This window comes from Myotis myotis, unplaced genomic scaffold (assembly GCF_014108235.1).
Source record: "Myotis myotis isolate mMyoMyo1 unplaced genomic scaffold, mMyoMyo1.p scaffold_m19_p_20, whole genome shotgun sequence".
NCBI classification, from domain to species: Eukaryota; Metazoa; Chordata; class Mammalia; order Chiroptera; family Vespertilionidae; genus Myotis; species Myotis myotis.
The window spans coordinates 13,242,409-13,270,213 of record NW_023416325.1 but is presented as its reverse complement, the minus strand read 5'-3'; the positions used below and the strand labels follow the sequence as shown (position 1 = coordinate 13,270,213).

General features: G+C 55.0%; 1 protein-coding gene across 4 annotated transcripts; it reads left to right on the top strand.

Annotated features, from left to right (window-relative positions):
- HIC2 (HIC ZBTB transcriptional repressor 2) lies at positions 1-27,217 on the top strand. 4 transcript variants are annotated; one of them, XR_004974871.1, is made up of 4 exons: positions 1-191; positions 18,561-18,659; positions 20,727-22,617; positions 25,934-27,217. XR_004974871.1 is itself a non-coding variant. In XM_036353964.1 (3 exons), the coding sequence occupies exons 2-3, from the start codon at positions 18,634-18,636 to the stop codon at positions 22,549-22,551; spliced, it is 1,851 nt and encodes a 616-aa protein (XP_036209857.1). In that variant the 5' UTR covers positions 1-191; positions 18,561-18,633; the 3' UTR covers positions 22,552-27,215. The 4 variants fall into 4 exon arrangements, 1 of the variants encoding a protein (XP_036209857.1); XR_004974869.1 differs by having other exon boundaries at positions 25,379-27,217; XR_004974870.1 differs by having other exon boundaries at positions 20,727-25,679; positions 25,934-27,215.
- The last annotated feature ends 588 nt before the right edge of the window (positions 27,218-27,805 follow it).

Here is a 27,805-nt window from a genome sequence, read left to right as displayed (position 1 = left end):
GGCGGCAGCGACGTCACAAGCTTCCAAGATGGCGCCGGGCGGGCGGCTGTGAGCAGCGCTCCGGGCGCGCTGGGCGGGGAGCCGGGCCGGCGGCGGGAGGACCGGGCGGCGCGGGCCTGGCGCCGAGGACGAGGAGCCGCGAGCAGGGCCGGCCGGCCGGCGGGCGGAACGCCGCCGCCGACGCACAGAAGGTGAGGGACGGTCCGGGGTGGCTGGGGGCGCGGGTGGGGGGCCACGGCGGGGCGCGCCCCCGGGGACAGGGGCGTGGGCGGGCGCGCGCCCGGCCGACGTGGGGCGGCGCGCGTGGGAGGGGCGCGAGTGTCCGCCGGGCCTGGGCGGGGCGCACGCGGACCCCCGGGCTGGCCCCAGGTTGCCCGGGGCTTTGTGGCTCGGGTGTCCGGCGGCGGGGCGCGGGCGGCGGGGGAACCCCGGGCACAAAGCCCCCGGGGCCGCGCCGGGCTGGGACGCAGGTCTCCGGAGCGGGGGTCAGCGGGCGAGCGGGCGCCGGCTCTTTGTGCCTTTTCATTAGCAATCTAATCCCAACTGCGTCGGGCGAGCTGCGCTGCCTGACAGGCGGGCGGGCTCCCATTATGCAAAGGGCCCTGCGCCTGCGGCCGCCCCTCTCGGGGGCATTTGGCTATTTCTAGAACCGCGGCCTTGCAGCTCCGTGGTCCTCTTTTGCCCCCTCCCATGGAAAGACTGGCAAGGGCAGGGGCCAGCGGGGTGTGTGTGTGTGTGTGTCGGGGGGCGCTCCCAGAACGCCAGGTCCTGCCGCTGGTAGGCTCGCTGCCCTGCCCCCCGATCTCAGATCCGTAGGCAGCCGCTTGGCAGGAAGAGAGATGGGCTTGGGGGAGGGGGTCGGCTGGCAGAGGGAGGGGACTGCAGGGCCCCAGCTTGTCACTCTCTGTTTATCTGCCAAGATTGGTCATATTCACACAGGCCTAGCTGGTGGGGGGTGGCGGCGAGGGTGGGGGATGCCTCTCCCTGGGGTGGGTGGGAGGGAGGGAGGGAGGTTGGGCAATGACTTACGGAGAGGAGGGAACCGGGCCTGATAATGCTGCCCAGCGGCCCCACCCAGAACAGCGTGGGGCTGCCTGGGGAAGGGGGCCGGGTGCCGATTCGGATGGGTTGGAACGGGTTTTTGAAGTTACTATTTACCTATGCCTTCTCCTATCCCCTCCACCTCCAGTGTCTTCCCTAGCAGGAGTTGCCAAGCACATCTGGAAAGCTAGGTTCCTGGCCCACCCCACCCCACCCCACCCCCAATAGCAGGAGGGGTGTAACCCAGGGAGGCCACCCCTCTGACATGTGGTGGGGGGAGGGGCGGCGCCTTGCCCATAGGAATCCCGTGGCAGGGGCTTGTTGACTGATGTGGGGCTTGCTGTGCCTCCTGCACCGAGGGAGGAGCTGGCAGGTAGTGGAGGGGCCCCCAGAGCGTCTAGGGGGGAGAATCCCGGGGGCCCCTGGGTGGAGGGATGGAGTTGGGTCACCCGAACTCAGAACCTTTCTGGAGCTAGCATTTATTACTTCCTGGCTTCTGGCCCTCGGTCTTCCTCTCCATTCCCATCTACCAGTGTCTGGCCTCCCTGGGCCTTTGAGCAGACATTCAGGCGCACAGGCCATGTGGCCGGTCTGTAGCCCTGGCTCAAGGAGAGGGTACTCAGCAGAGCGGGGTCGTTTGAGTGGTCTGAAAAAAAGCAGATGGGCGGCCTCAGGCTGGCCTCTGGAGACAAAGCTGTGTGGTGAGATTGCTGGTTTAGAGGGCTCTTAGCTCATGGGTGGGCGTGGGAGGGTGGATGGGAGGTTGATACTTGAGGGTTGAACTCAGGCCTTCGGTTCCAGCGTAGATTACTGCGCCTGGGAGCGAACCTTCCGTCCTGCGCAGTTGGGCTTAATGGGAAAATGTCTGTGTACCATGGGCAGGAAGGACATAGACTCAGAGGCTGAAGGAGGCTCCCCGCATGCCTGCCTGCCTGCCTTGGGATTCAGAGCTCCCACGTTGGTCTGCTTTCCTTTGGCTCCTGGCTTCCTGCAAGTCTGTTTTGGGGTGTCACTGAGTGCTGCTGCCCAGCTTCTCTGGCTGTTTGACTGGAGTGCTGGTGTGTGCCCAGAATTTCTCCCTGTAGTGTTTTCCTGCCAGTTGTTAGGACTTGTAGATTCGTCACTCAGCTTTTACAAGCGATTCCTGAAAAGAAAAACCTCCCTCTGGTTGCTGGCTCTGTGTAGAGGAAGAAGCAGCCTGAGGGAGCAAGGCCTTTAATTAAAGCAAAACCGAAATGATTGCTGCTGTTGCTGGGAGTTGGAGGAGGCACAGGTGGGGCAGAGGTGATGCTCCTCTCTGCTGTTTGGTACCTGCTCTGGGCACAGGTAGGCATGATCCTGTTCTTGCTCCCTGGTCTTGGCCAGCAGCCCAGCCTTCTCCACAAGCTGCAGTCCTGGATTAATCCTCACGTAGTGTTTTCTTTCCATAGATCAGATTTCTCATTTTGTTAATAAGCACACAGCCTCCGATCCACTTGAAGTCAGCTGTCGTGGACTCGGAGCAACAGGGTTTTGCATTATTGAGCTGACAGGCCTGCTGCCTTCCCGGAGTCCTTATTGTCTGCCAGGGTCAGATCTGGGGGTGGGTTCAGTTCCTTTTAGTCAGCAGCTAACTCCTGGAGAAGGGCCGGCTGGGCAGTTCTGGAGAGTCAGAGGAGTGAGGAAGGAATAAAGTTCAGTTTACCCAGGGGACCTGTGGCTCTGCCCTTTTGCTTGGCCTGTTGGCCTCTAGCAGTCAGCCCCACCCTGTAGCTTGCTTGCCTGGCCCACTGGGTCTGAGGGCCACTGCCCCCGGGAAGTGATCACTAGGAGGGAGGGGGCTCTTCTTCCTGGCTGATGCCTGGGAGGCAGCTTTCCCCTGACAAGTCAGGTTCCTGCCATCCTGGCTCTTGGAACCTGGCTGAGGAGAGACTCCTGGAAGCAGTGAGAAGGGAACTGGGCTCAGAAAGTCTGTAGGGCGACACCGGCTTTGCCGTTTATTCTCCCTGTGACCTTGGACAGTGATTAACTCTCTGAGCCTTAGTGTCCCTGTTTCTAAAATGGAAACAGAACTTGAGTTTACATTCACGTATCGCTGCCCTCCAGAGCTCAGCCTGGGGAAGACAGACAAGCAAACAAATGATTTGTAAGATGGGGCGATAAGGACTGGCACAGTGACAAATGGAGCTCACAGGGCACCACAGGGATAGTGGCTGTGAGGCATGGAGGGAGGGGCCGGCTCTGGGCTGGAGGAGAGCCATGGATGCCATGCTGAGTTCAGGCTGGCTGGAGGAGAGGTGTTTTGTTAATCCTCAACAGATGATATTTTTCCATTGATTTTTTTTTTTAAAGAGAGTGAAAGGAAGGGGAGGGAGGGAAAGAGAGAGAGAGAGAGAGAGAGAGAGAAGAGAAGAGAAGAGAAGAGAAGAGAAGAGAAACATTGATGGAGCCAGGGATAGAGCCTGCAGCCTAGGTGCATGTCCTTGACTGGAATAGTGCCTGTGACCCTTCAGTCTGCAGGTCGATGCACTAACCACTGAGCACCAGCTAGGGCAGAGAGGGATTGTAATGGGGAGTGTATTCAGTGCTAGTAAAGCAGTGGAGTGTGGCTGGGGGACAGGAGAGCATTGACAAAGGCAGGACAAGCAGATGCTGTTACGAGAAGTTAGCACAGGAACACCCCCTGTGCGCCAGGCACCTGAGGCTTTCCATGAGCTTTTTATTCATTCCACAAAATTTCCTGAGAACAAATGCAGTGCAGCCCCTGTGGCTTGACTAATCAGGTTGGTCTCTGCTCTCTGGTGCTCACAGACCTGCCTACAAGTGGTCTCCCAACAAGCCTCCCACCTGAATTGCCCATAGTGCCCTCTTACAAAGGGGAAAATGAGATTTGGAGGTTAAGTAACTTGCTGAAGTTGTGAGTAAGCAGCTGGTCGGGCTGGGGCTGGAGGGTAAATGCCTTTGACTCCAGAGCCTGTGAGGGCCCATGTGGTGTGGAATCTGGAGCGGCCTGAGGTCCCAGCAGGGAGGGCAGGACAGAGAGCCCCTGCCCCAAGATGAGGACGATCCTGACTCCAGGTTAGGGGCTTGGTTAGGGACTTGTAAACAAGCCCGGCCAGTTTGACTCTGCCTGGCACCACCACGCTGTGCTTCCTCCTGGGAGGGGCCTTGCCCTAAGGGTTAGGGACCTGTGCTGGGGGAGGGCTGTGAGAGGGACTGCAGGCTCAGCGGGTGGGGATAGGAGTTGTGTGTGGGCCCCCCAGTAAGTTTGATAAGGGAGAGAAAGCCAGGAGCTGACTCTAGGCTTCACCACAGTCCAGGAGGACAGGGCCAGGCATGGGCACCTCAACTGAATGGAGAGAGTGACCCTAAGAAACTGCCTGGGACAGTTTGGAAGGAGTTCAGAGCCCCTCCTTCTGACTTCAGTTTTCAGGTTTTCATGGTAATGTCCCATGTGGGTGGAGGGCAGGCGGGAAGGGTTGCCTTAGGGTTAGAGCAGGTCCTGCTAGAGGGGACAGCCGGCTGCCTCTTGGCCAAAGGGTCTTGCTGCTGCTTGTGAGATTATTCCTGTTTGAAGGTAATCCACTTACTGGAGCACGTGGAGTGTGGGTGAGAAGGGAGAGTGGGTTGTTTTTTTTTTAAATATATTTTTATTGATTTTAGAGAGGAAGGAAGATGGAGAGAGAGATAGAAACATCAATGATGAGAGAGAATCATTGATTGGCTGCCTCCTGGATGCCCCCCACTGGGGATTGAGCCCACAACCTGGGCATGTGCCCTTGACCGGAATCGAACCTGGGACCCTTCAGTCCGCAGGCCGACACTCTATCCACAAAGCCAAACCGGCTAGGGCGAGAGTGGGTTTTGGAAAGGCAAGTGGCCCAGTCTTTCCATCCCTCACATGGCAATTCCAAGGAAAGGTAGGGCTTGGGCTTGGCTTAGGGGGAGCTTCTAGCATGGGGAGTGGGCCTGTTGTGGACATGGAAGGACTGCTGGCTGTGGCATAGGCGTGGCCGCTGTGCAGACTCCTCCCCTGTTTTCCAGGCTGCTCCCAAGGGCTCGGGCTGCTTTGCCTGCAGCACCTCTGGGTGGGTGGGTTCTCTCAGGCGGGTGTGGGGCTACTCAGTGCCTTGAGAACAGCACTACCATCCCCCCACACAATGGGTGGAGGCGCTGCTCCCATCACCACACAGGTCTGAGCCCCTTGGCCTCTTCATCAGCTTGTTGCAGGCTCTTTAAGGGAGGGGCCTGTCCCCTCATTGCTGTTCCCTCATTGCTTTGCATTGGTGAATTCTTGTTCATAAATGAATGAGAGGGAGAGTAGGGTTGATGGCTGGGAGAGTGGGGACAAGGGCTTTAGTGGCCTGCCCCTGTATGGACATAGTAGAACTTTCCTTAGTGGTGAGTACGGCTACACATTGTGCCTCTGAGTTTGTGTTGTTACCTGTGCAACCTGACTGAGGCCTGCCCACTGTTGCCCGGGTCCTCAGCTCTGCATATCAGGATCACCTAGGAGTTGGCAGAGGCTAGCCCAGCCCATCTCTGGGGTGGGCCCAGGCATACACGTTTCTTAAAGCTTTTGAAATGAATCCAGTGTGCAGCCAAATTGGAGAACCACTACTTTAGCAGGTGATAAGTCTTTGTCAATAATAGAATCAAGCAAGTGGTGAGTCCAAATGGACCGGTATGTGATCTAGGGTGGTCACAAACTGCTTTACTCTGATGGACTCCTAGGATCAGGTTCATATAAGTTAGGCTGATTCTTTGTTAGTTACCAGGATCTTGGAGAAGCACCAAGTGCAGAGGGGCTCACTCTTCATGGTCCCTCTTATCTGGGTGGCAGTGGGAGGGACTCCAGGTCCTCCTTGGCCTTGAGAGTCTGCCTGTCCTGGTTTCTTGGTTGCATTCTTGGGACCTGGTTGGCCTCTGTATGCCCTGCCTGGACCTGACATAGTGGCATTTGGGCTCCTTGTGGCTCCCTAACAAGCTTGCTGTGGCCACTGCTGGAGACTCTTGGGCCTGTGTCCCTTCTCTTTCCCCTCAGGGTCCCTGGGAGAGAGAGAGGTTGGTCCCTGAGGTTAGTTTCTGGGCTGTTATCTGGGTAAGGTGTGTGAGAGGGCCACTCACAAGAGGCCAGGAGGCAGAGTGGGAGGGGTACTGGAGGCAGAGCTTCAGGTAAGGCCTGCTTGCCCAGCCCAGCCCAGCCCCCTTTGTTGGGACAGAACAATGGGCTTTCCTGGGGTTTAGTTCATATCTGTGGACTGACAGGACACAGGACAGCCTGCCTGTTCCCGGCAGCCTACCATGTGAGGTGAGTGGCAAGGCCCCTGGGTGTGGATGGTCTGCTGTGGCCCTGGTTGGTGTCCTGGGTAGAAAGTGTCCTGTAGAGAAGGAAGAACAGCCTGGGCTGGGGCAGTGAAGGAGATGGGATCGAGAGTGATCTTGGCTGGGGCGTCAAGTAGGAAGGGGTGGTGTGGGGTCTAGTCCGAATGTCCTCCCTCTGTTCCTTCTCTGCCCGCACACATCTTGGTAGGTAGGTGGACCCAGGGGGCTGTGTTGATAGGGTGTCTGCCTACTTTAGGGCTTTTGCCTCTCCACTCCATCCCTCCCTTGCCCTTTGGTAGGAGGCAGCTGATGGTTTTTTTGTCTGGCAAGTGCTAAACATGACTTTTTTGAAAACTGGGAGGAGGATGGTTCTTGCAGAGTTCCTGACCGAACGCTAAGAAAAGAGTGGCAGAAGCGGTCCCTGGAGCTCACTGTGGACTCTTACCCCATGCTAGGCCTTGTGGGAGGCTCCTGACATCTGAGTTACAGCTAGGAAGTGATTAGATAAGTTCTAAGAGTGTGAGAAACACACTCATATGTGCGTGGAAGCACTGAACATGTCTGTGTGGGCTCTTCCTGTGGGCAGTGCTTGGGCCAGAGTGGGGTGGTGAGGTGGCTGCCTGGACAAAGCCAAGGAGTCCGGTTCCTGGAACTGGAGGTGGGGCTGAAGGGTAGTCCCCTGTGAGCTGGGAAAGGACCATTACAAGCGTGTTGAGTAAGTGCCCTCCCCCTTCTCCCAGGACCTGCAGGGCAGAGAGGACTCTCTGGCCATTCTTACCCTTTTAGTCACACAACTCCTTCCTTCCCTCCTGGCGTGTTAGAAGCCTCTGGCCTGTGGAAACTCCCTCCAGGAGAGCATGTGGGGGACAGTGTCCCAGGAAACTCAGAACTGGGCTCCTTTCCTTCTCTGGGGATTCTCTCAGTGTGGGCACACAGGAGGTGCTCAGGCATTGCCGGGGATGGTGTTGGGGATGCAGGGAGGGTGGCCTCTCGGCAGTGTGAGGCTGTCTCTTGGTAGATGGGCCCAGAGGGTCTGGCAATGCTGGCCACGAGGGAGGAGCCCACCAACAACCTCCTGAGGTGCCCTGGGCCCCACCAACAGGTGCCTCTCTCTAGGAGTGGGTGGCTTGAGCACTGGGCTTGGGTCGTCCTTTGATGGTGGTAGGTCAACCTGAGCCCCAGAGGGGTGCAGGCCTGGTGGAGAGGATTGTTTCCAAAGTCCCACATTCCATGCATGTGTTGACGCTGATAAGGGCAGCAGGGCTGGCTTAGCCGCTTTGGACAGGAGGGGACTTTGACTTCATGCCCCCAGCAGGCAGCATGTACATCCTGCTTCCTGTAACACCCCTCCCCCACCGACCACCTCTACCTCCACAACACCAGCTCAGGTCCCACAGCCTACAGAAGCCCAGCTTGCCTCTTGACGTATTACCTGCTCTGTGCGTTAACAGGTCTTGGAGGGTCCTTTAATAGTTTGTGCCCGCCTGCTTCTAAGAGCATTTGAGAATGGCATTTGAAATGACACTTCCTTTTTATTTGAAATTTGTTACTCTTAGGTTTGGCAGGAGTCTTATCCAGGATTTTACTGTTTGGCAAAAGAGGATTCTGGCCCTAGCCAGTTTTGTTCAGTGGATAGAGTGTCGGCCTGCGGACTAAAGGGTCCCAAGTTCAATTCTGGCCAAGGGCACATGCCCAAGTTGCGGGCTTGATCCCCAGTAGGGGACGCGCAGGAGGCAAGTGATCAATGATTCTCTCTCATCATTGATGTTTCTCTCTCTCTCTATCCCTATCCCTTCCTCTCTGAAATCAATAAAGAAATATATATTTTTAAAAAAAGAAGATTCTGGTGTGAAATTTGTTTTTCTCCATGCCTGTAAAATGGGCTGGTAGAAATATTTCAAATAATTGTTGTCAGCTATTCTCAGAGTGTTTTGCAGATCCCTGGGGGTCCCCAAGACCTTTTACATAATATTTAGAAGTTATTGGTCTTTGTCTCATGTTGACACTTGCATAGTGGGTGCCCCCCTCCCCCCCCCAGGGCCATGGGGAGGTACGTCTAGACCCTGGAGTACATGTCTCTAGTATTCTGTGTGACAAGATGGGAGTGCGAGTGCATGTGAGGCTTTCCTGTCTCAGACTGACTGTGATGGCTGAGCTATGTGCTGAACCAGCTGCTTTTCTTCATGGAACATTATTTTTACTTGAATGAACGACTGACAGACAAGGTGTGGTTATTCAGACTCAGAGAATTTGTCAGACATTTTCTCAAATGAACAAGGTGAGCCTTGCCACAACTGAAAATATTTGTTGCTGGTGAAAGAGCTGTCAGGAGAAAATAGAATTTTGGAAAACTCCTATCTGTCACCAGGAGACTGTCTTAAAGAAATTAAGTGGTGGTCTTAATATTGACTTTTTTTTGGTGTGAAAACATTTGGGAGATAAGGATTAACTCAGTGAACCAATATTTCCAAATGACCAATGCTTCATGTTACAAAATCCTGGGTGAATATGAGTGTAGGGTAGACCAATGGATTTTTGTTATAACCAGATATGAATAAATCACTGACCACAGTTTCAGATTCTACATTGCAATTTTTAAGAAACTACCCCTTGTCAAGTTTTAGTGTATATCTATGAAGAAGACCCACATATCTGAAAAGGTTATTAAAATACTCCTCCCTTCTTTCTGTGTAAGGTCAAATGTCTTCGTAGACTTTAATCAAAACCACATAGCCTAACAGACTGACTACAGAAGCAGATATGGGAATCCAGTTACTTCTATTAAACCAAACATTAGAGAGATTTGCAAAAACATAAAACAATGCCACTCTTCTCACTAATATTTTTCACTTAGAGTAGTTTAAAAATTGTTATTATTTTTTATTGATTTAAAGAGAGGAGAGGAGGGGAGGGGGAGAGAGAGAGAGAGAGAGAGAGAGAGAGAGAGAGAGAGAGAGAAAGAAAGAAAGAGAAAGAGAGAAAGAGAAACATACATCAATCAGTTGACTCCTGGACACACCCCAACCAGGTGTCAAACCCAAAACCTGGGCATATACCCTGACTGGGAATTGAATCCACTACCGTTTGGTGCACGGACACAACTCAACCAGCTGAGCCACACCAGGCAGAGCTGGAAGAATTGTGTTTTTTTTTGTTTGTTTTTTAATCCTCACACAAGGATTTTTTTTTCCCATTGGTTCTTAGAGCACGTGGAAGTGAAGGGGAGAGACAGAGAGAGAAACATCGATGTGAGAGAGACATATCAATTGCTTGCCTCCTGCACGAGCCCCGACCAAGGCCAGGGATGGAGCCTGCCACCGAAGTATGTGCCCTTGACCGCAATTGAACCCGGGACCTTTCAGTCCACAGGCCGACGCTCTATCCACTGAGCCAAACCGGCCAGGGCCAAGAGTTTGGTTTTTTAAAATTTTATTTATATTAATATAAAATAAGTTGTTTTGATATTTTAATCAGTTAAACTTTTTATTTTTTTATTGCCAGTTTTTCTAATACAGTAAATAGAATAATAAACATAATCACACAGTAGCATCTACTAGACCAGTGATGGCGAACCTATGACACGCGAACTCATTTTTTTGGTTGATTTTTCTTTGTTAAATGGCATTTAAATATATAAAATAAATATCAAAAATATAAGTCTTTGTTTTACTATGGTTGCAAATATAAAAAAATTTCTAGATGTGACACGGCACCAGAGTTAAGTTAGGGTTTTTCAAAATGCTGACACGCCGAGCTCAAAAGGTTCGCCATCACTGTACTAGACAGTAACATAGAAGCCTCATAAAGTTCTTTGGGAGTCCTTACTGATTTTTTAAGAATGTAAACAACAGTTTTGGAACTGTTGACAAGGAAGGGCTCTGGGCTACTCTCCTTTATCATTTCCCCCTCACCACCTCCACCTTATCTTCTCTCATGTATTATTTCACCCTGTCTCTTCTCAGCACTGCTTCTTCCTGACTGGCATTTGTTCACCTAAGAAACGTTTATGAGGGCCTGCTGCATGCCAGGTGCAGCTGTGGCTACTGGGCTGGTGGGACTCGGGGTCTCTAACCTTGGGAGCCTGGTTGGGGCACCAGGGAGCAGAGCATGGGCAGAAGGTGAAGTGCATTGTGGGAAGCAGCGGGGTAGCTATTGCTGACACTGGCTGGGAGGAGGGAAATGCAGAACAGTCTTAGTAGAGGAGGGGGCACTCAGGCATGACTGGAAGGGACCCAGCTGAGAGGTGGGCTGAGGCCCCTCTGGGAAGCACTGCGAGGCCAGGCCTGAGTGTGGACTTTATTCAGGTATTAGGAATCCATTGAAAACTTGTAAGTAGGGGAGTGACTCAATGAGATTGGTGTTTAAGAAAGAAGATAACTCAGGGTTGATTGGACTTGGAATTGGAGTGGGCAGGAGTTGCAGAGGGGAGATTTGTGCTAGACTTTGATATTTTCACTTGGAATGGTTTTGTTGTTGTTGTTAATCCTCACCTGAGGATATTTTCCCATTGATTTTTAGAGAGAGGAAGGGAGGGGGAGAGACAGAGAGATAGCAACATCTGTGAGAGAGACATATCAATTGGTTGCCTCCTGCATGGGCCTGTCTAGGGTCAGGGATCGAGCCCACAACTGAGTTATGTGTCATTGACTGGAATTGAACCTGGGACCCTTTAGTCCACAGGCCGACACTCTGTCTACTGAGCCGACCTGACTAGGGCTGGAATGGCTTTAACTGCCCTTCTTACCCTCCAGTTCTTGGGACGAGCCCTGGGATTCCTTCTCGTTGGTTGAGGCATGCTGGCCCTCCCAGGTATGGAGGCCCTGCCCTGGCTTCTGAGGCTTTCTGTTCATTAGGTCAGTGATATTTTCTGGGCATCTCCTGTGGGACTGACCTGAAGCCCTTGTCTACATAGTGTTGTGACATTAGCCCAGGTGTGTGGCTCCGCTGGTTTTCGGGTGCCTGGATCAGGCGATATGAGGGGATGCTCAGCAGATGTCACACAGCTTTAGCTGGGCTCCCTAGATCAAGACATTTTGTGTCCCTCCCCCCTTTCTTGTGGGACTTGTGCACAGAGCATGCTAGCTTCTCAGGAGATTGTGCTCCAGGATATTTACAGAGTGTTAACCAGCGGGAGTAAGTGACATGCACACACACATAGGCATGACCAGTGGAGAAAACCCTCTTGGCTCCCCCACCTCATGTAAGAAACAGCCCCCCAGCCCTGGAGACTCACCTGTGCTCATCCCTGCCTCCCTCAGAAGTCACTGCTCTTGTGAATTTGGGGCTAGTTTCTTTAGTTTTTCTTTGTTCCCTGTACTTGTCTGGATTCTTGAAATCCAGATGTGGCTTATCCCTTAGCATGCACAGAGCGGGACACTGATCTCTGCTTTGGATTCACTGAAGTGCTGTTGCTGCCATTCCTGTCCCCACTTGGAGTGTTCCACGGCGGCACTGTCCCCACTTCACCACGTGGCCCAGCAGGACGGGAGCTCCCTGCAGGAGAGGAGCTTCTGAGTTGTTTTCAGGGTTTGGGTGTTTGATGCCTCTTCAGTAGCCCCGTTTTCACACCCCCTCTGCTTTACTATTCCAGGTAGAGAAGTGCCTGTTTGTTTGTTTTCTGTCTTTAAATACAGCTCCTTAATGCTAAACAATTCTCCCAGCACCTCCAAGTCTCCATGTAAAAAGTAGACCTGTGAGCCCCCTCCCACCCCCCTCCCCCAAATCTGCGTGGAGCCCTCTGTCTGATCTTTCTGAGCTCTTGGCCTCTCTGTTGGACCCTTCAAGTTACCTGCTGGACAGGTGAGCCCTCTTCTGTCAAGCGCTGCACCTAGAGGCTTTTCAGGCACAGTGCCACAGATAGTACTATTTTCCATAGCAGTTCCTTAATTTTATCCTTAAAAACAGCTTTTTAAAAACTTCAGTGGATGCCTCAGGTGTGTCTATTCCCCACCCCCTTTGGATTAAAACAACTCGATCCTTGCCATTGGCTTTATTATTTATTTAAGTATATTTTTATTGATTTCAGAGAGGAAGGGCGAGGGAGAGAAAGATAGAAACATCAATGATGAGAGAGAATCACTGATCTGCCTCCTGCATGCCCCTACTAGGGATTGAGCCCGCAACCAGGGCATGTGCCCTTGACCAGAATCGAACCCAGAACCCTTCAATCTGCAGGCCGATGCTCTGTCCACTGGGCCAAACTAGCTAGGGCCTTGCCATTGGCTTTAGCTCCTTAAGCCCTCTGTTTGAACCTCTGGGGGCTTGGAGGGGTTGATTGTCCAGGAGGGAGCACGGGGGCTTTCCTTTGTCCTGCCCAGCAGCAGAGTCCTTTGACCCCAGTCCCTGAGGGCCTCCCTCATCCGTTTCTTCTGGCTTCTTCCCTCTCATATGGCCAGTTGGTTGTGCCCAGGACCAGCTCAGGCCTTCCTGGGAGTTCTTTGGTACTAGCCTGCGGTACTCCCAAGTTTCCTCTTCTCTCCTGGGCTTGCCTGCCAGCATCTGAAAAGCCCGTCTCTCTCTTAAGTATCAGCCAGACGCTAGGATGATTACAAAACATCATTGGGTTGTTTCCTTTGCATGGCAGACATTGGTCTGCCCTACTAAGAGAATTTAAGATGGTCTGTAGGCTTCCTGTTGGTTCCTGGCCTGTCCATAGAGTTCCCTCTTCTAAGACAGATACTCCATCCTGGATTTGGTCACCTCCCTCTTTTTTTTAATTTTTTGTCTTGTGATTGTTATTAGTTGGGGGTTCAGGGAGGTTACTGCCTGGCTCTGATCTACTTGCTAATCAGGTCTAAGACTGGACCCTGCTTCCTCTCTTAAAGGTGTCTGTGCACTGTATTGAATCCCTTAAGAAGTGTGCAGAGTCACGAGTGACAGCTTCAAGGATTCTTCACAGATGGACATGCCTGTGTAACCAGCATCCAGATTAAGAAACAGACCCCAGAAGCCCCTTGTCTGTCCTTTGAGTCATCGCTTCTCTTCCACCCCCAACTGCCTTCTCACGCCTAGCGCCTGGATTCTTGCTTTCCAACTTGAACTTACATGAACGGAATTGTACCTCATAGTTTCGTGGGTCTGGCTTCTTTGGTCAAAGTACACTCGAGAGACTCATGTATGTGTATGGAAGTCAACTGTGACATTGCCAGCAGTCAACTATTTTTGACCTATAAAAGGCAAATTCATATGTTTTCATCTAAATGTGCAGCCCTGCTCACTGATGGGTGGCTAATAGTCTCCATACCTTCCGCTGCCTCCCCTGTAGGAGCAGGGCTTGCAAGTGCTTGCCTGAGTGGGTTTCCAGTGCTGGTCACCTGGAGTGTGCTTTCTGGCCCACAAGGTTTGCATGCTTTCAGTCTTGGTCTTATTTTAAAATGTGACCTTTTCCTTTCCTCCCTGGGAGATAATTCTTGTAGTCTTTGTCCAGCCAACTAAAACCCGTCATTGTTGTCTGGCATCAGTTTTATTTTTTCTAATTCCCCTTCAGCACGCCAGCTCCGTTTCCTCCCAGCCAGGAGGGTCATGTCATGCTGTGGGCAGGCAGGGGTTCCTCAGTGCCAGGCTGCCTCAGTTTTTACCAGTCTGACAATGATGTGGGCGAGGCTTGTCAGCCACCCTTTCTTGGGAAGGACTCATCCACATTGGGAGGCGGTTCTTCGTGCAGTCTGCATAAGAAGTTGTTGGCGACTGGGGTTGTTTTTGAAATTATAAAGTTGGAGAGTCTCTTTCCCAGGTCCCTGGGCTGGGCAGCTGCAGTTCTATGACTCAGCCCTGACTGTATCTCCCTCTGGGGCTCAGTTATCTCATCTGAAGGGTGCCCTGGGGCAGGTGAGATGATCGAGATAGCTCTTCAGTGGGCAGACCTCGCTTCCCCAGTGCCCTTTAGCCGTGTCCTTGTAGCTCCTTGTGTGTGGAATTCCACCTACCTAACTAACCTTCCGCCGTCCCTGCTTGTCCTTCATCACCTTCCTGCGTCCTCTGCCTGCTACCCATACCCAGAACCCCCTGCCCACCACCCTGGCGCCCAGCTGCCTGTGGTAACCAGGCTCAGCCTCTCTGTCTCACATTCCAGGCACCCTGACTTTATTAATTACCCTCTGGGCTTGTTTCTGTAAGAAACTGTGTCTTCCTTTTTTGGAATTGTCTCCTTCCTCTTGACACCCATCAGAGGAGCATTTTCTGCTTGCAGAGCATAGTCCTTTCTGGGCTTTAGAAAGCTTACCACCCACCCCAGCTCTTCCCAGACCTAAGTGTGTGTGTGGGGGTCCCTTGGTTAAAATGTGGGTTCTGGTTCTGAGATGTGCAGTGAGACCTGAGCATCTGCATTTTAGAGTTCCCACGTACTGCTGCTGGTCCTTGTACCTCACCCTATGACAACCAAGACTAGCAGGAAGTGGGACTGGGGGCACAGGAACCAGCATACCGGGCCTGTCTGCCTTCTTGCTGAAGTGGCTCCTGGATTTTCACTTGTTCCTGGACTGACAGGATGACCCATTTCCCCTGCTGTGCTGTCCTGTTGGCAGACCCACCCTGCTGGCCTCGCACAGGCTCTCCGGCTCCCAGCCTCCTGCTTCTGTCACTGCCAGCCAGCCTCTTACCAACAGCTCTGGCCCCTGAGGAGGCAGTGCAATGTGGGGGACAGAGTCTGGAGGAGACCATGGCTTTTTAATAATAATTATAATCTTAAATTATTATTCCCCTTTGAGCAGCGCTCACCTGCCTCTTCCCAGTAGTGCTCATGGTCTTGGGCCCATTCAAAACTTTTGGCTAGATTGTATCAAGCCTGGGGCCCTCCTGGCAGGACCCTGCCCTTCACCTTTCCTGGTGCTAGCCAGCCAGTTGTGCCAGCACCAGGAAGGGAAATCCATCTGCAGATCCCCCAGGTCGTCTTGGCCTCGTTTCTCCTTGTTGGCACCAAAGCCAGGAGTGATGTGATGGTTGTAGGCTTGTGGGAGGAGGAGAGGACCTAAGGCTCTCCGGAGAAGCAGGGATTCGAGGGTGATGGGGCCTGGGGTGGTGTGGTGTGGTGCCTCCTGCCAGATCTCCCCTCAGAGTAGCACTTTCTCCTGGTGGGGAGGTACCCACAAGCTTTCCCATCTCAGATGGGAGTGGCACAGATTGGGTTTGGGCCCATGTGGGACTTGGACCACATGGGCAGCTTGGGGTCTTCAGTGGGGCCATAGGATTTCAGGATAGACTCAGGGTGGTCAGCCTAGGGTGGATGCCACCTCCCTCATTGATCAAGGTGAGCCAGTGGATGGGTGTCAAGACTGGCCCGAGGGTTAGAGAAGAAAGCCAGCCCAGGGGCCCCCATCACCACATCACTAATGCGCTGAGTAAAACCCAAGTGTTTATGTCATAGAAGCTGCGTTGAAGGGAGCGCTGGTCTCCTGGCATTTGTGGAGCTTCTTGCTTTCCAGGACGATGGTCTGGGAGAAGAGCCAGGAGCTGCTGGCCGGCATCCAGATCTGGGCTGGATTACACGGCTGGGCTTGCCCAGAGCCGTGAGTCCCACCCATCACCAGCCCTGCCTGGAGGGACTGGCTAGAGAGGTCATGGAGGCCAGAGCTGTTCCCAGAGGAGCAGCCTGGGCAGCCTGCTCCCCACCCCCAAAGCAGGCTGAGTGATGGAATCTACCTGTGGCTTCTAGCCTGAAACTCCTCAGAGAGTTAACTCCCCAGGTGTTAGGGTTACCGGGCCATCCATGGGCCCTTACACTGAGTGGAAGGACACAGCCCAGGTGAGGCCCTGCTATGAAAGGCAGGCTGTGTGTGTGTGGGGGGGTAAGGGTGGAGGTGATGCTGTGAGTGTGTGTGTGTGTGTGTGTGTTTTATGGGGTGGTGGTGGGGTGATGAGGAGGCAGAATGCCTCCCTGACTTTTCTGTGGCACGGGCCTGGACGGGGAGGAAAGGAAATGTGAATTTAGCAGGGACCTGTCCCAGTTCATGGTGTAACTGCCCTGTTGAGTAGGTGTAGAGTGACCATTCTGTAAACACGGACCTGGGGAAGGTGATCCAGGTCTTCAGGCAGGTCTCCGCATTCCTGCACACCCTTTTTGTTCCAAGATGGCAGAGCTGGCCCCCAGGGACTTGTGTCCCTGCCAGGGTCAGCCCACCTGGGGACACTTACCCACCCACCTGCTATGGTCCAGGTGTAGGCCATAGAGGAGAACCTGACTGTCCCCCTTACCCCAGATTCTAGGTTTCCTGGAGCCAGTGATCTGGTTGGGTAGCTGGCCTGACCTGGGGCAGATAGGCACTGCATGGGCCTACTCCTGGGGGCTGCTGGGGGCGAGGTGGCGTCCTCATCCTAGCCTGTAGTGGGCTCCTGCCAGGCTGGTCATCAGCCCCTCGATCCAGTGGGCCATTGTGCTGCCAGCTTGCTGGTCCAGCCCCCAGTCTTGCTTCTGCTAACCTGGCAACCTCCACTCCCCAGGCTGTGGCCTCTCTAGGATGGGTGCTTCCTGTCCCCGTAGGTAAATGGGAGGGCAGAGGTCTCTGGCTGTCGTCACTTTGCTGGGAGGAGAAGAGCAGTGGTTCATAGGGGACCTGGCCCTGCAGCGGGGAGGACTGCCTCTGGTGATGTTGCTTTGTTTGTAGACAGTGGTGGCCCACACTTGGCCCAGCCTGGGTGGCAGGACAGCATCATGTAGCCAACTCTCCCGGGGCTCCACCTAGTGGAGGGTGCAGCGAGTTGGCTCTGCTCTTTTCTGCTGAGCGTCCATGTGGTGAGGTCAGGCACCAGAGGATTCATGTCTGACCCAGCCCGTCTGACCTAGCCCAGGAGACCTTGGTCAGTCATTCAGCTGTCCCCAGGCTAGTGAAGTGCCTGGCAGGACTGGGCAGCGGGGACCCACGGAGAGTCGCAAGTCCTGTGCTGCCACCCACTCCCTGAGCTGCCCAGTAGTTTGGCCTGGTCTCTGACAAGGGCAAGTGACCTGGTTGCAGGGTCTGGCACATGCTGAGGTGGAAGCCACTGGGTAGGATGGTCTGTCTGGGCAGGGTGGCACAGGGCTGTGTGGTGAGCATTTGGTTGGCTGTGGCTTCCTGTTCAGTGTTGCAGTGGTCTCTGTTCTCCTTGCCAAGGCAGGGCTTAGCTCTGTCCCACTGTTTGTCTCTGGCCTCAGGCTCTGTCCCACTGATCCAACTCTGGCCTCATGGGGGCTGGGGGGAGCCTGGACTCCACGAAGCAGCTGTACCTACAGAGCTGGTTCTGCTGCTCTCTGGGTCATCAGAGATCCCAGACCAACCACCCTGACCAGCTGAGTCCCCCTCCCCCTGGGCCACCTCTGTGAGAAGGGAGTTGTGCTAGGGGCCAGAGAGACAGCTGGCAGGTTGGAGTTGAGGCCTCCCAGCCACCCGCACCCCCGGGTCTGATCACATTCCTGAGGGACCTGCTGAACCTCCCTGGCCCTGGGGGCGGGGGAAGGGCAGGCAGGGATGGGCTCCAAGCTGCTGCAGGCCTCCTCCCCCACCCTGGCTCCACTCCAAGGGAGCCCTGGTCTGCCCACGGGAGTGGTGTACAAGGAGCCAGAACCTCAGGACCCCCTCTTGTGGGACCTGAAAAGGTGGGGGCAGAAGCAGCTCACATGCATCTGGTAGCTGCTGCCAGTGGCTTTGGCAGGGTGGTATGGAAAGGCCAAGCTTTCGGAAACTCCTATAAGGGGAGGCCATGTGGTCAGGCTAGGCTGGGCAGGAGGGGCTGGGCCCTCTGGGCAGGGAGGGGGCAAGAGCAGATTTGGAAGGGAAGGAGGCAGGAGAGCCAGAAGCGGTTGAGACTGGTTCTTATAAATAGCCTATTGCACCAATGCCTCCAATTTTGACCTTTTGTCATGTAAATATGGCTGGCCTGGGAAGGGCCTTGCCCAGGCCTCCTGCCATCATGCCCACCATGAATTTGAGCCTGCTCCCAGCTCCCGAGGCTGAGGTGGCTCTTGGAGTACCCTAAAGCTCCTGGGTGGGAAGCGGTGCAGTGCCTTTGAGCTCCCTAGACCTGCCATCTTAACCTACCACTGGGCCTGTCGGCAGGGCACTATGGCCAGTGTCTCCTTCCCAGCTGGCTGCCCCTATCATCCCAGCCAGAGAAACCCCCTGACCGTCTTGGGAACAAGGGCTCAAGGACTACCAGGCACCTTCTACTCCACTGTCTCTCCCCCGCCCCTCCCCTGATGGCTGTCTGGGTGACCATGTCCATTCCATCTTCCATCTTCTCTCCAGGTGACCGGGCATTGATGCACCCCCAAGGGAGGCCACGCGCTCAAGGAGGCCACCCCTGCTCGCTGCTGCTCACATGGTTTCTGGGCCCCTGGCACTCCGGTAGGCTGGGGACAGGGAGCTGGCAGGGTGGGGTAGCGGGAGGGAGACTGGGGAGGGAGGGCATCATCCACCTGCTCCTGCTGGGGGATTTCTGGGAGGCCCACACAGCCCTGCAGCTCTCAGCCTGCGTCCTTTGTGTGCAGGCAGCACTGGGCAGCTCAGAGGGGAGGCTGGGCCCGTTTGTCCTTGGTTTGGGGAAGAGGGGCTCATTGTGGACTCACAGGCTCTTGGAGGATGGGACCTCCTGCCCTTTGACAGGCTTGGAGCACAGGCATCTGGGTGCTGGTGGAGCTGACATTGTACTTCCCTGGGTCCAGGTATTCCGGCCAGTGTGGAGGCCATGCCTTGGGCCATTTGTCCCTGCCTGGTTGGCTGTGGGCAGGAAGTAGGGGAAGGTTGGTTGAGCAGCCTTGCAGGGCCAGGTTGGTCTATTGTCTAGCACAGTGGTTCTCAACCTTCCTAATGCCGCGACCCTTTGTTCCTCATATTGTGGTGACCCCCAACCATAAAATTATTTTCGTTTCTACTTCATAACTGTAATTTTGCTACTGTTATGAATCGTAATGTAAATATCTGATATGCAGGATGTATTTTTATTGTTACAAATTGAACATAATTAAAGCATAGTGATTAATCACAAAAACAATATGTAATTATATATGTGTTTTCCGATGGTTGCGACCCACAGGTTGAGAACCACTGGTCTAGCAAGTGTTTGCTGCCTCCTGCTGTCAGGCCCTGTGTGCAGCCTGGCATCCACGTGTTCACAGAAAGCTCTGATGCTTTTTTGGGGCGTTTGAGTGGTTGCTAGGTTTTTTTATTTTTATTTTAAATTAATCTTTGCAAACAAGGGCACGTGTGGGGGCGGGGGGGGAGTGATGGTGGTGGTGGTGGTATTGTATTTGTGTCACAGGGAGACAGGGTGGGCGTGATCCCTCTAGGCTTTGTCCTGAGGGAGGCAGAGCTGAGTGCCTTGGTAAGAGCAGGAGGTCCCAGGTGAGGTGAGGCTCAGAGATTGAGCCCTGAGCGGAAGGGTTGAGGGTACCTTTGACAACTGTGTGGCAGAGTTGCCTGTGGAAGGCTTTATGTTCCCTGAGCGGCTGGAGGGCGCAGGGAGCCACGACCTTGTGCTGTGGGCCCTGCCACTCTGAGGTGGGCATATGGTGATCACACTGTCACACAGCCAGCCTGCTGGGTTCCTGATGAGGCCAGAGGCTTCTGCTGTTTGGTACTTAATGACATCAGTTAGTGACTGTGCCAGTCTATCAAGGCCAGCTGCCTGTCTTTCCCATGCCCAGACAGTGCTGCCCTGCCCAGAAAGGATCCAGGGTAGGGCCCATGTGGTGCAGTGGTGTGGCCAAGCCACATTTTCTACTCAGCACCCAGAGACCCAGACCAGAAAGTGCTCTATGACCTCCAGGGGGCAGGGCACTTGTGAGGTGGGGGCAGGTGAGGGACTGCCTGTGGGCTGCAGTGTCTGGGAGGTGGTGACATACCTTGGCAAGTCTGAAAGCTTGGGAGGCCTGTAGGGTTTGTAAGAGGCACCCAGCGTAAAGCAGAAGTTGCAGACTGGAGGCTGCACATTTGGTTTGGCACACAGAGCATTTAAGAAAAAGAACCTTCGTTTAATATTGGGAGATTTCGCCGCTGGGGCATGGCTCAGAGCTCTGCTCCCTTCAGTCCCTGCCACTTCCCAGCTCCTCAGAATCCTCTGCTGGTCATTTTTAGGTCCCTATGGGCCTGTGGCTGGCTTCCTTTAGTGTGCAGATGGTCCATGGGCTGTGAAGTGAAGTTCAGTCCCAGTTTCTCTACTTGGCATGGAGTGACTTTCATTGTCCTGCTTTCGTTTTCTCATCAGTGCAAATGGGGCCGGTTGCCCCTTTTCTGGCAGTCTGAGTGCTGGGCAGCTAGTGTGAGTCCCCTTCCTGTGTACTGTGCCTGAGAAGGTGGCCAGTGGCCAGGTCAGCTTAGAGGCCTCTCTGAGTGCCACTGTGGCCCACCCAGGCCTGGAGCCCTTGCACTAGGGTCCTGGTGAGCTAACTCTTACAAGCCTGTTCTTGCTTGCAGGTGGTACGCGTGGGCAGGGCGTGGGGACATGGGGCCTGACATGGAGCTGCCCAGCCATTCGAAGCAGCTCCTGCTGCAGCTGAACCAGCAGAGGACAAAGGGCTTCCTGTGTGATGTCATCATCATGGTGGAGAACTCCATCTTCCGGGCCCACAAGAATGTCCTGGCCGCCAGCAGTATTTACTTCAAGTCCCTGGTCCTGCATGACAACCTCATCAACCTGGACACGGACATGGTCAGCTCCACAGTGTTCCAGCAGATCCTGGACTTTATCTATACAGGGAAGCTGCTGCCCAGCGACCAGCCAGCTGAGCCCAACTTCAGCACTCTCCTCACTGCCGCCAGCTACCTCCAGCTGCCCGAGTTGGCAGCCCTCTGCCGTCGAAAGCTCAAGCGAGCCGGCAAGCCTTTCGGTTCTGGACGGGTGGGGGCTGCTGGCATGGGGCGGCCCCCCCGCAGCCAGCGGCTGTCCACAGCTTCTGTCATCCAGGCTCGGTATCCAGGGCTCATGGATGGGCGCAAGGGGGCCCACGCCTCCCAGGAGCTCCCCCAGGCCAAAGGCTCGGATGATGAGCTCTTCCTCGGCAGCTCCAATCAGGAGAGTGCACACAGCCTGGGCCGGGCCGTCTGTCCAGCCAGTGGGGAGGCCGGCCTGGGCAGTTGCAGCACCAATGGGAGCAGTGGGGGCTGTGAGCAGGAGCTGGGCCTGGACTTGTCCAAGAAGAGTCCCCCTTTGCCCCCCGCCACTCCTGGTCCCCCCCTCACCCCAGATGATCCCGCCCAGCTAAGTGACAGTCAGCATGGCTCACCCCTCTCGGCCTCAGCTCCTCCCGTTGCCAACAGTGCCTCTTATGCCGACCTGGGGGGCACCCCCAGTGAGCCCATGGATCTGGAGGGGCCCGAGGACAACCACCTGAGCCTGCTGGAGGGGCCTGGCGGGCAGACCCGGAAGAGCCTCCGGCACTCGGCCCGCAAGAAGGAGTGGAGCAAAAAGGAGCCCATGGCAGGTTCCCCCTTTGAACGGAGGGAAGTGGGGCCCAAGGGCTCCTGCACAGGGGAAGAGAGTGAAGGGCTTGGGGACAGGGTTCCCAACGGCGTCCTGGCCAGCGGTGTAGCAGGGGGCGGCCCCAGCGGGCCCTACAGGGAGCCCCCATACCCCTGCAAGGAGGAGGAAGAGAACGGCAAGGACGGGAGTGAGGACAGCGGGCAGAGTGAGAGTGAGGGGGGCAGTGGCCACGCCAGCGCCCACTATATGTACCGGCAGGAAGGCTACGAGACAGTGTCCTATGGGGACAACCTGTACGTGTGCATCCCCTGCGCCAAAGGCTTCCCCAGCTCCGAGCAGCTCAACGCCCACGTGGAGACGCACACGGAGGAGGAGCTGTTCATCAAGGAGGAGGGCGCCTACGAGACGGGCAGTGGGGGTGCGGAGGAGGAGGCGGAGGACCTGTCCGCGCCCAGTGCAGCCTACGCAGCTGAGCCCCGGCCCTTCAAGTGCTCAGTCTGTGAGAAGACCTACAAGGACCCGGCCACCCTGCGGCAGCACGAGAAGACACACTGGCTGACGCGGCCCTTCCCCTGCAACATCTGCGGCAAGATGTTCACGCAGCGTGGCACCATGACACGCCACATGCGCAGCCACCTGGGCCTGAAGCCCTTCGCCTGTGATGAGTGTGGCATGCGCTTCACCCGCCAGTACCGCCTGACGGAGCACATGCGCGTGCACTCGGGTGAGAAGCCCTACGAGTGCCAGCTCTGTGGGGGCAAGTTCACCCAGCAGCGCAACCTCATTAGCCACCTGCGCATGCACACTTCCCCCTCCTAGAAGCCAAAGACCTCCAGCCTGGGGCGCTCTCTGCAGACTCGCCCTTGGGAACAATGGAAGAAAGAAGTAAGGAGGCCCAGGGGGCAGGCCCGGACCCCAAATCTAGCGGGGGTGGCTCCTGGCGACACCTCCGGCCCGCCCCCCCTACCCAGAGCTTTAATCCACAGTCTGTACCAAGGGAAGAGAGCAGAAGGCCGGGTCCCGAACCCCAAAGGTATTGTGGGTGTGCAGTCTACCTCCAGATCCCGCCCAGGCCCCTGCCCCCTCTCCCAGGGCTACCATAGAGCCTGTGGGAGTGGGTCACGGGGTCCGGACCCGGCCTTTTTCTCACAGGTCAGGTCTGAGCAGGGGAGTGGGGACCTCCCTCTGTCCTGGGAGGATCAGGGCTGCCTGTGGCCAGGGGCAGTGTCCCTGTACGCAGGAGTGCTAGTCTGTGTGCGGCCACCTTGGCTGTAAGGGGAGCAGTGCTGGATGGGAGGCGATGGAAGCCCCCCCCTCGAGCCAGGGGGGCCCTCACCGCCTACCTCTCCACAGCTAAAGAGCCCTCTGGGCTGGTGTTGCTGTTATTCCTACTGATCTGTTCCTTTTTTCTTTGTGAGTTTTGTTTTTTAAACCAAAACCAACAAGAGTTTATTTTCCTCCTGGCCCCTCGGGGCTGAGCCTGGGTCTGCAGACTGAATGTATGGGGCACTCGCCCCTCCCGCCTGGCTGCAGGCTTCGGGGCGCCCACCCCTCCAGGCCCCAGAAGCCCTTCTTGGCCAAAGGCTTCCCTGGGCCCCAGCCCACCTCGGCTGCCTCAGGAGAGAGAGTGCTTTTCCTATAGTTTCTGAGGAATCTTCTTTGTTTAGAGGTACTTGTTTTTTATTAAGAGAAAAACCAGTGTAACGTTTATGTGAATGTTTGAACTGGAAGGTCTGGGGTTCGAGGGGGGAGGGGGGAGGCTGGACTGGGTGCCAGGGCCGTCGGTACTCTCGTTTTCCTTTTCTTTGTGTGTGTGGTATGCGCAGTGCGTGTGGACAGATGTTGCGCTTTCCTTCTTCCTTACCTGTCAAGGTGGAGAGACTTCTGACCTTTTGCTACCTCTTGAAATTCACGAAGAACAGTAAGTTGGTGACTGGCAGCTGAGGCAGTGACACTTTTGCTTTCCTCTCTTTAGTGCACAAAGACGTTCAAGTGCACAGCCCTGGGCCCACCATGCATCACACTCAGTGAGGCTCCTGCAGCTTCGGAGTCTCTGCTCATGCGTGGGTGTTCTCCTGTGCACAGGGCTAGTCCTGGCCACCCTCAGGGTGTTCTGAGTGTCTGCTGAGCCAGGGAGCCCACACAACTCCAGTCTGGGCCAGGTGAGGGTGTGAGTGCTCCAGCTCCAGGGGAGCCTGGTATTGGGCAACGGGGAGATGGGTGCCAGCTCTTTTCAGCTCCTTGCCAGGACTAGGATGAGGCGGAAGTGAGCCCCCTATCCTGTTCCCTGGGCTTGCAAGAGCTGGAGCTTGAGCTTGGGAAAGGAGCAGCCCCGCCTAGCCAGTGCTAGCCAGTGTGGAGGCATGGGAAGGGCTGACCAAAGTGATGTGTACCCTCTGGGGCATAGGAAGGGGACTGGCGCACTGCCACTCTGTCTCGGGGCTGGCTGCCACCCATTGGCTCAGCCCTGTCTGGGTTTCACCCCTCGCCCCTCACTTGGGGTTTTCTCCACCAGCCTCAGGCACCTCCATGGGCCCAGCGCTCACAAGGCCAGACCAAGGTGCCGAAGTTGGCTTCTCTGTCCTCGGCCGACTGGAGCCACAGGGCTGAGCCGGTGGCTTTATCTTCTTCATTTTGCTTCGTGCTTTTGCTTTTTTTTTCCTTCTTTTTTTTTCTTTCTATTCTAAGTTCAGACCAAAAAATTCCAGAGTCATCCCTACCCCTAACCCTTTCAGAGACCCTCCAGCTGAAAACAGCCTGAGTTCAGGGACCCGAGTGGTGAGTGGTGTGTTTTGGGACTGAGGGCTCCTGGGTGAGGGCTCCTGGGTGAGCCCTCAGGCAGTGCCCGCAGCCCTGAGCCAGCTCCTCTTCCTTTAAGTGGGACACGGAGGACTGTGCCCAGGATCTCTTGTTCTAGCAGGTCAGTGAGGGGCAGGGCCTGCCGCAGGCCCCTTTGCTCTTCCGACCCCACCCACTCTGTCAGCACTTAAGCCACACGACACAAAGTCTGTACTGCATGGGAGGCGCACACATGCCTGGTCTGTGTGTGGCCCCCGCCGTGGGCAGCGCAAGTGAGGTGACGCGTGAAAGTCGGCAATTCATTTGCAGAGCTTCAGGGACTGGGCGCAGAGGCCCTCACTCAACGACGCTTGTGCGACATAGTATTGTACCCACCTGAGTATTGTATCGAGCCTTTTCTGTATTTTAACAAGAAAGCAAAACACTAGTTTCCTATGTAAGATTTTAAGGGTTTGTGGGGCAGGGTGGTATTGACACACACTTGGTTTGTTTTCTTTTTCCTTTGGTTTCATGTGGCGTGTGTGAGTGTGCGTGGAAATGTGTTAAGAGCCTCACAAGGAAATTAGGCCATTGGAGGCCCAGGGCGGCTTACAGTTCTCTGCTTTAGTCACTTAATTCCTGAATGTTTTGGTGAAACAGGAAACAGAAAATAGCAGTTGTCATGTAGGAAAGAGAAGATAAACAACAACAAAAAGAAAAAAGCAAAAAAAAAAAAAAAAGCTCATACCCAAATTCACAAAACCTATTTTTTAAACCAAAGCACATTTTGAATGAGTATGGAACCTCAACAGGCTCAGAAAAAAAGATACTAATATATTTATCTCATTGTTTACATAAACTTTTACAGTTTCAGACCTCAGCAGCTGGAAGGCCAGTCCCAGTGAGTCCTAACCTTCTGGAGGCCCCTCCAAGTCGGCCCGGTAGAGCTCCGGCAGAGGGCACCTGCGGGGCTGGGCAGGCGTGGCGGCCCCCTGGTTCACCTGAGCCTTCTTTCCGAGCCCCGCCGCTCCAAGCCCAGCTGGCACCAAAGAGCTTGGGTCAGTGCTGACTGGCCCCCAGGTCTTCTGGCCATCCTGGCCAGCTGGCAAACCGGGGTGCTGGCGGCTCTGACCACAAGACCCAGGCTGGGCTTGGACTTGGGAATGGCGGTGAGTCCCACCTCTGCTCTGCCCAAAATCCTGGGGTGGGTTGATGTGAGGGTCCCTCTCAAGCCAAAAAGCCAGGACCTTTGCACATCCATTGATTCTGGCTGGTCCCGGTCCCTGGGGACCCATCCCCCACCACCAGTAGCAGGAGGGGCTTACTGGGCTGGTCCTTACCAACACAGATGGTGCAAACACTCTGAACAGTGTTGTTTTTGTATCAATATGTTTGTGCAGTAATGAATGTATTTATTTCTCAGACTTGGGGCGAGCGAGGGGCAGCCCGGGCTCTGCCACCGCACGCTCCTGCCAGACCGAGCCACTGCAGGGGCTCGTCCAGGGTTGCAAAAAAGAAAAGATGAACCTTTAAGCAAATAAGAATCTCAGAGACTTGCAGCATAGCCATACACCTCAGCCTGTGAATGAACAATCCGGACCCAGACTGACTCTCAGAACCTCACGCAGCCATGCGTGTGTTTCCCGTTAGTCACCACTCGGTGCCGGGCTGTCCTCTGCCCCCACCCTGTCAGTATTCACTGGACTTGACCTAGTGCAGGAGTGCGATCTGGGCTGGCTGGCTGGGCAGGCAGACCCCAGCCGCCATCCCTGCAACCGTCCTGAGTTGGGGTGAGGCCTGGGCAGCCAGAAGGGCAGGGCTCAGGGAAGAGATCACTGCATCCGTCCTGTCCCCCGACTTGGGGGACAAAAGCAGAGGCGCCAGGCCTTAGGAGAACAAACAAGGGATCTCAGCTCTGTCCCCTGAGGGACCAAGGCCCTTGGTCTTCCCCAGAGCCACGTTGGGGCAGACGCTATTGAACCTGTGAATCTGATGCCAGGAGTGAGGGGATGGAGAGGGATCTAACCAGAGCCTCAGTCTGACATTCCAAATGAGGGGGTGGTTGTGCACTGTGGGAATTGAGGCTGCCCAGTACCCCCCAGCTTCAGTCACCCCACTTTTTCTACCAGGAACTCCTCCCCCTACCTCACCTATTTGCTATTTATTGCTGTAATTTATTGACCTCAAAAATGCTGCATAACAGACCTCACTTGGGACAGGGAGGATCTCCAGGCCCCCCCCTCCACTTGGCGGGGCCCTGTGGGGCCAGGTGCTGAGGGGAGCCTCTCTGTACCCTACCCATCACTTGCTTTCCCCCTCCCCCCTTGGGGGACCCCAGGTTGGGCACTGGCCCATTCATAAATACCTCGAGGGGGAGGGAGAGGGATGGGGTTATAGCTGTTTTGTTTAATTGGAACTGGAAGAGGGATCATGTCCTTACTTTATGTCCTTCCCAGAAAGGGGGAGGGACACTGTGATCGCACTCCTGTACTGGCCACCGCCGCTGTCAGTCATCACGTTGAGTTCACTTCCCTCGAGAGTTTGGATAAATTCAGGTCAGAGCTGCAAGTACGCAGCCCTCAAGTGTCATAGAAAAGCAACTCACCTACGACTGATCTCTCCATTCAGAAGTGTGCAGTCTTAATGTACAGTGATGAGAAACTGTTATTTTATGATCTTTTCATTAAAAGCTTGATTGAAAACTATCGTGGGGCCTCTGTGTTCTGTGACTGTTCTTTCTCACTAAGTGACAAACTGCTTTCCTTTTTGACCAGCACTCTGGGGTTGGCACCCTCTTGGGCAGCGTTGGCCTCAGTTGGCCGAGGCAAGTTAGGAGGCAGTGGATATGTAGGTTGGCGTGTGGACCTGGTGTCCTGGATGGGTGAATGGCTCATCCCCGGGACCACCTGTTGGAGCTGCGATGTCTGGCTGGGGCGGGGCAGCAGCTCTGATGTTCTCTCTCCTTCCTGTTGTTTCCTGCTTGGCCTTGGGGTCAAAGGGGGGTGGGGGAGGAAAAGAGAATAATCTCCGGGGGCAAGGCCAGTAAATCAGATTCCTTGGGGGACTGTTCTCCCAGCCACCAGGGCGAGAATCCCAGGATGAGTGAAGATGAAGGCAGAGGAGTAGGGCTGGAGCTAGGAGGTCAGTGAGGAGCTTAGACCCCTGCACTATGGACTGTAGGCAACCCAGTGGCCCCAGGGCCGCAGCAGGTGAGCCCGGGACTCCAGACCTCCAGCAGAGCATGGGGATGGCTGCTCTAAGTCACGTAAGTGCCATTCAATTGTTTAAAAATGTT

What these genes read in the sequence shown, in the direction of transcription:
- HIC2 (XM_036353964.1), top strand. Translation starts at nt 18,634, where the DNA reads ATGGTTTCTGGGCCCCTGGCACTCCG. An exon ending in TCTGGGCCCCTGGCACTCCG is followed by an intron (nt 18,660 to 20,726) that starts GTAGGCTGGGGA and finishes TCTTGCTTGCAG; the next exon opens with GTGGTACGCGTGGGCAGGGC.